Source organism: Acanthisitta chloris, unplaced genomic scaffold (genome assembly GCF_000695815.1).
Source record: "Acanthisitta chloris isolate BGI_N310 unplaced genomic scaffold, ASM69581v1 scaffold14680, whole genome shotgun sequence".
Classification (NCBI taxonomy): Eukaryota; Metazoa; Chordata; class Aves; order Passeriformes; family Acanthisittidae; genus Acanthisitta; species Acanthisitta chloris.
The window spans coordinates 67,153-74,505 of record NW_008650054.1 but is presented as its reverse complement, the minus strand read 5'-3'; the positions used below and the strand labels follow the sequence as shown (position 1 = coordinate 74,505).

The 7,353-nt window shown below is 43.9% G+C and overlaps 1 protein-coding gene across 1 annotated transcript in view; it reads left to right on the top strand.

The window, feature by feature from the left end:
• Window positions 1–7,251: 7,251 nt before the first annotated feature.
• The window catches only part of LOC103810605 (phospholipase A2 inhibitor subunit gamma B-like), a 6,928-nt gene continuing 6,826 nt past the window's right edge, over window positions 7,252–7,353 (top strand). Inside the window, exon 1 of the mRNA XM_009083517.1 lies at window positions 7,252–7,300. Coding sequence (XP_009081765.1) covers window positions 7,252–7,300 — 49 coding nt within the window. The remainder of the gene's footprint in view (window positions 7,301–7,353) is intronic.

Below are 7,353 nucleotides of genomic sequence, written 5' to 3'. Positions count from 1 at the left end.
GTACAGTGATAGGAAAGATGAGCATGGGATGATGTCTCTTGGTGATGCAGGGCATGGCTTTCCAGGTTCTTCCTCAGGCAATGTGTCATGCTTCATAATAAGGGGCTGGGAAGAAGAGAAAGAAACTGGACCCATTAGAAATGACACTTGCTTTTGCACACACAGGAAAAATCCTGCATCAGAAAAGAATGACATTGATGGAGTGAGATCACACAGCTCAGAGATGGGAGGCCAAATATGGTAAAGATGGTTCGGTCGGTTCCAGATCACTTCAATTTTAGAAAAAGTGGTAACTGAGGTTGTCTGGACTTTAAGACTTCAAAGACCTCCAGTATAAACAGAGCTGCTGCATCTCTGTGATGTTTCAAAGAAATGCCCACATGCCAATACTTCCTACCATGGGGAGATTTTGTGGCTACAGCCTACATTTTTGTCTCAAGTGCATTGGTAACAATTTATTTTTATTTTTCCTGATTTGGCTGCTTCTGTCCCTTTCCAAGGCAGGTCTTACTCAGCTGTGACTGCTACTTTTCATGATAAAATCTCGTTTCCTGTTGGTATGATTTGGTTAGTAACTGACTGAATGGGAAGAGAGGCTGGGAAATTGATAAAGTGATATTTTAAAAATAAATGCAATAACAGGCAAAAATGAATACCTCTACCCATTACACATCTCCTGTTTCCAAGTATGTAGTCTGTTATAAGGAGGCTTTCCATGCCAGAATTATGCAGATGGGAGCAGTGGATAGCCAGAGGAACGGAGTGGGTAAGTAAAGGACTGAATGAATCTTTGTCCTCCAAAATCTCCCAGATTAGCTTAGCACCTGCAGTCAATTGATGCTTCATCTCCAGGTTGGCTTTGGCTGGCTCCTTTTTTTTCCTGCCCCACAAAATGAGGATTTTAAAAGAAGTTTATAAATTCCCATTCTCTTCACTAATTACTTCTCAAATTCCAGTGCGATGCAGAAGGTGGAAACTTGTGCTTCCCAGCACTTGGGACCTTTATCATCAACTCCAGGCTTCAGCTATGTGGGAGGAAAGGGGGTTTTGCTACAGAAAGCAGAAAACAAGAAAGCCATCTAGAAGAAAGAGAGGCTTTCAGGTGCATTAAATAAAGTTGCGAGAGACATCGGATCAGGCCACTTTTTCAAGGGACAAGAACAGATACAAATTACTTGAAAGCTCACTTAGAAGTGACTCCTGGAACGCTGAATTCCTACTCCATTTTGAGGATCCTAACCACTGCCATGAACAACAAATATAATGTGTGGATATTAATATTGTATTAAAAGACTTCTTCTTATATCTTAGTTATGCTTTGACACCAGACCATGGCAGCATTAACTTTGTCTTAGCATATCTGTTAAAACTGGTAAACCGGTCTGTCTCAGATGCCAGCCTGGAGCTCTCTTAGCAAATGAGGTCTGCTGTTGGCAAAGTTGCATGTTTGAGCAATTCACTGAAGAGGAGGTTGAAATATGAATGTCTAATAAGGGCTGTGAATATCTAATAAGGACATACGTTTTACATCATCCACCAATGGATTAAATAGCTGCTGTTGCCTTGATTGCTCAAAGATGACATTGTAGATCATTCATGCCGGCACAGGAAGCTCGTTTAACATGCTAACATGCACGCAAATCTAGATTTATTCAGGATGCCTGAAAAGCAGCTGGATTCCCTGGCAATTATTTCAATTGAAAAGGTAATTGCTGGCCAGGGTACCAACAATTCATCAATGTTAACACCATCATTGCCACAAATAGTGTAATATCAACAGTAAAATAAAATGTCCCTTGCACTCCTTTACATGTCTTGATCTCTTGAAGAACGAATTTCATGACTTGATAATATTCAGTAATTTTATTCTGTGTATTTTCACCAGAGTGTTGTTGCACAGGTGCGGCAACATATTAACAACTGTCTTTTCTGCTGCAGAAGAAAACATTTAAACAGCAGTTTTATGTTGTTGCATTCATATTATTTCCAGTCTTCAACTTCTTTTCCATGGTTCCCAAATCCCTTGCCAACAGGATCTCTTCCCTTAAGGTAGTGACCTGGCTGTAAACTAACCTCTGAAGAGTGTTTTTAGGTAAGGCAGGTCTGACGCTGGCTGGAGATGGGAGGGAGACCAAGGCTGGGGACAAGAACCAGGACAGGGCTCAGTGCAGCCACTTGGGAGCTGGCAGTGGCACCATGCCTTGTAAAGTCCACATGGGAAATTAATGTGTGAAAACTGGCACCCTATTACAGCAATGCTGCTCTTCCAGACACACAGTAACTTCCTTGCTGAGAAAACCTCAGTTCTGTAAACCTCCCATGTAGGCATTAGTGTGGCTTTGCTACCTTGAACCATTTGGATGCCACCAGTCCTCCCTCCCCAGCTTCTATTTCAAGCACTTAGCCCAAATCAGCAATAGGTGGGATAGGCAAAAAATACCGTCTTCTTTGGCCTGGGGTTATTTGGTGAAGCACAGGGGGCAACACAGCTGAGGACGTGTCTTAGGAAGCTCCTAATCAGGAGTGGCAATTAGATTTATACTGATCCACCACCACCTGGCTCGTTTATTAATTTGTGCAATTTCAGCTAAGACAAATGACTGTAAATTGACCTGGTGTAGTGTAAGATATCTCTGTCCACCACAGGGAGATTGGAAATAGATGATCTTTAAGGTTGCTTCCAACCCAAACCACTCTGTGATTCTATGAAGCCTTCTTCAGTCTGTAGCCAGCAAGCAAATGGTGAGATTTCTCCTGCTGTCGCTCTTTGGGACAGGTGTACTAATCCTTGCATAGAGTGATTAGTGCTGCTGTCTTATGTTTCCTTGCCAGGTTACCCAGATTGGCAGGTTTTGCCAATCTCTGTTCTGAAGAACAAGGAATCAGCTCAGAAAATGAGTGGGTTTGATTCTTCTTCTACAGCTTTTTTTTTATGGGCTGTAGATGACTTCATTGTTGAAATGTTCCAACATGTTGTGGGTCGATCCTCTTGCATTATGGGTAAAGGGAGGTTAGGGAGACACCTCTACTGCTCTCACAGAAGTTGTGCCTGGGCTTTTGGGACACTATTATACTTGTTTTCTTACTGGTGGCTTTGGAGCTGTTGGAGATGTACAAGGTCCTGCAGCCACAGGCAGCCCCATGCAAGTGAAGGACAAAAGTTGGCCTAGTGAGGCTTAAAAGTCAGGATTGTCCTTTAAACAGAAGAAGAAAAAAAGGGCACATTGTGGTTAAAAATGTGGAGGGTATGTTGGTCCCTCCAGTCTTTTTCTGGAGCCATATCCTGGTAATGTGAGGAGAGTGGGGCAGCCCTGCTGTGGCTGCCACTTATCACTAGCCTGGGTGACTCTTTGGACCAAGCCTGGCAACAATGCTGTGTACAGGGCTTCAACCTGACCACCAATTTTTCTGCCATTGCAAAGTGTGCTTTGATAGCTTCCAAGATGCTGGGAGGGGAGTCCTCATCACAGTGCTGTCATCCCTCAGAGCTGCAGTAACTGCGAGAGATGAGGGCTGGCAGCTGCAGTGCACTTGCTGGTTCAAGGAATGTGTTGGATCCATCCTTGATCCAGGAACACCCTGTCCTTCTGGTTCCACCTCAAGTGTTTCTTCACAGGAACAGGATGGTCCTCTTGGCCCCAGCTGATCTTACCATCAGAGGTTTATCCTTAGCTCTGACCTCACTTCTTCTTTCTTAAAGTCATCATATTCTCTTGCGCATCATCCATTTCAACTCCAGTATATGGCCTCAGTATCTCCTACAAAAGGTGTGCACCCCCAGTCCTATCTAGTTTTTACTTTCCTTATCACACCTTTGCCACTTTTCTTACTGTTTCAGAGCTTTCTGATCTGGGTTGTTCAGCTATGATGTAAAACTGATATATTGATTTCATGTTTTGTTGACATGTCTGTATGTTTGGGCTCTTAGGAGGAGAGGAAACAGCCTTAAGTTGTGTCATGGGAGATTTATATAGGATATCAAGAAAATTTCTTCACAGACAGGGTTGCCAAGCATTGGAATAGGCTGCCCAGGGAAGTGGTGGAGTCACCATCCCTGGAGGTATTTAAAAGATGTGTAGACATGGCATGTAGAGATGATTTGGTGGTGGGCCTGGCAGTGTTGGGTTAACAGCTGGACTCAATGATTTTAAGGGCCTTTTCCAACCTAGACCATTCTGTGATTCTATGAAACCCACTGTCATTTTCTGTCACAAGCCTGTAGGACAAATTCACGTATGTGGTTTTTACATGCTCTAGTGTAGATGAGTGTCTTTCTTCTGCTGAACATAGGAGCATCTTCCTTTTGAACTTATACTTTCTTCTCCCCTTACTACTGATGTTATTTTCAGGATTGGATTTCTAACTTGTCTCATCTCACAGATTTCTCTGACTTCCCCAGCCTCTGCCTCACCTCCCTGTTGAGTATGGCTGTGTATCATCCTCCTCTGCATCTGGAAACATGGACATGCTGCAGAAGACAGGCACTTCATGCACACCATGAAATTAAAACATAAGAACTAATTTAGAAAGAATCTTGAGAGAGAACATCTAATCAAACTCTCAGCCCTGGAGCAGTACCCTATCAACTTAAGTAATTCCCTAATAAGTATTTGTCTAGCCTGTTTTTCCAAGCCACCCAGGATAGAGGATCCACACCTTCCCAGGCAATCAGCTTCATTATTGCCATTGTTTGAAAATTCCCGAAGTCCCAAATGTATGCCCTCTGTGATAGTTTTCCCTATCCAGCTCCTGTTTTTGTAGTCATGTGTGATATGACTGGGTGTCCACTGATCACCTTTATTGTCTTCACCTTCACTCATAAATCTTATTTTCAGGTCTCTTATTGCTGCAGATTGTGGCTCCTCCTTGCTACGCTTGGTTTCATCTCTAAAACAGCACATGAAAAGACTGCAGCTTCACACCCTCCCTCCATGACAGGTGGGAAACAGCTGAATTCAATATAATTCAGTGAGACTAGTACAGTCTTGTCGTTCAGGGAAAATCCCCCAGGCAGTTCAACAATCATCTTAAATGAAAGGGCATGAAATTAAAATCGCTAGAGACAGCCACAACCGCCCATCTTCCTACCTGTATCTGCAGTCCCATAAGTAGTTATATGGCAGAATCACCCCAATCTGAGAACCCCAGCCTGGCTGGGGATGGGGTTTTATTCAGCCTGAGGTTTAAGGGCAATGAGGAATGAATTTTAATCCTGAATAGGCTGCACTCAGGAGTTTGATTTAATTTTAACATATCTACTGTGGCATGAGACAGTTTCTAGGCTGAAAAAGAATATTGAGGTGATGATATAATTCTCCCTTGCCTCCTTGTGATACTAGCTTTATGGATGATGGGGGACCACAGCTCTTATCCAGTGATTGCAGTGATTTCCATTCTCATAGAACTGTGGGCTTAGCTAAGAAGGGCTCCCACTGCAATGCATTGGGAAATGTCACAAGACCACTGTCCTTTGAAGAGATTAGTCTCAAATGGAAAAATTATATAGTAAGCTAGGAGAGAGAAGCAGAAAATCTAAGCAAAAGATGAGTGTAAACATCAGTGGGACCTGTGACTTTTCTTTATGGATTTGCTGGAAGTGTTTGGTAGAGCCAGGAACAGCACTTAGTTCATTTGCACATCAGTAGGTATCCTCAACAGTGAAGGCTTCCCTGCTTTTCAACAAACACCTATTCCTGGTGCTCACCAGGTTCCACCTTGGTTCAAGGTGGAACTCTCTCCACAGTAGACCAGATTTCTCTACTACATGGTACCACCCCAGAGGCAGCCCCTGTCCCTGGCTAAAGATGTCCTGGGCAGCAGGATGGACTGGGTGAGCCTCAGGGGTCCTTTTACCTTATATCTGTGATTCATTAGCCCTCTGTATCTGTGGTCTGCATGCCCTTGCTGTAGAGGACTTGTTGTTTGGGTTGCCCTTGTTGTGCCTGGAGGCCAGACGAGCCCAGCACCCTCCTGTGTGACACAGCCAAAAGTCCACCTGGAGCAATATCACACCCAAAGAGCTGATACTGCAGTTGAGAGGGGGCACAAGGGCATTTCAGTTCTTACTTGCTGTCAGTGCATAAAGTCCTGAAGGACCATAAACTAGCTGTTTGTGTCCAGTCTAACACATCACATCCTGATAAACCCCACACACAGGGCAGGGAACCTTTGGGTCAGTGGATCAAGTTGATCACTGCTGCTTGGCATTAGCTTATCATTAGAGGGCATGGAAAACCCTCTATAACATTACCTAAGCTGAGACCAGGCTGTCTTACAGCCACATGGGTGTTTTCTCCCCACTGGCTTGGTTTAATTTAAAGCCCAGAAGTACACATCCTGATAAACCCCACACACAGGGCAGGGAACCTTTGGGTCAGTGGATCAAGTTGATCACTGCTGCTTGGCATTAGCTTATCATTAGAGGGCATGGAAAACCCTCTATAACATTACCTAAGCTGAGACCAGGCTGTCTTACAGCCACATGGGTGTTTTCTCCCCACTGGCTTGGTTTAATTTAAAGCCCAGAAGTACAATAGAAGACTTTCTTATCAACTTCCAAGTGTTTTATATCAAACCCCACACCCTGTAGGACTGATTTTGCAGCTCTTACATATTCAATCCTAGGAACCCTGGACTGAGCCTGCTCTAAAGTGTGTGTGGTGTGTGGGCAGTCATTCTGTACAGTGAATCTGCACACTAGTTTAGAGAGGAAGTTCACTGCATTGACATTGCCTTCTTTGCTGCTGTATTCAGGGTATAAGAGCTCCTAACTGTCTGATGGGAATGAGGAGATGGGAAACTAGCCATCAAAATCTCAGCCACAAGGAAATATCCTGGCTGGTCCTTGCTATACTTTGCTTCTTTGGACCTAACACTCAGAGCAAAATAGGGCTGTTCAAATAGTTTCTTCTTCATCATTCATATGTACAGCAAAGGCTGAATGTTGTTCAAAGTCTGCACCAGAGGCATACCTGATATGCACCAGAAAAGCCAGTCTTTCTTCACAGGCTGCATGCTCTGAAGTGGGGAAAGACAAACAGCATTACTCATATGAAAAAGGCAAAACTTGTGCTTTAAAAGGAAAAGCAAACACTGATAGTAGTGCTCAGCAATATCCATATTCTCCCAAGCACTTCTGCAACATACACTTCCTCAAAACACCCCCTTTCCCTCCATTTTGCAAAGTCATTGTGACACACAGTGCTGTGTTCAGCAAGAGCTGGCAGCTCCCTGTGCTTACATCCCATCAGCATGAAAGTATTCCTTGGACTCAGCTTCGTCCTGACTTTCCTGGACCCAGGTGAGTTTTCTGATGAGACCTGCAGAGCTGTGAGACATGGAAGAGGTCTGGGA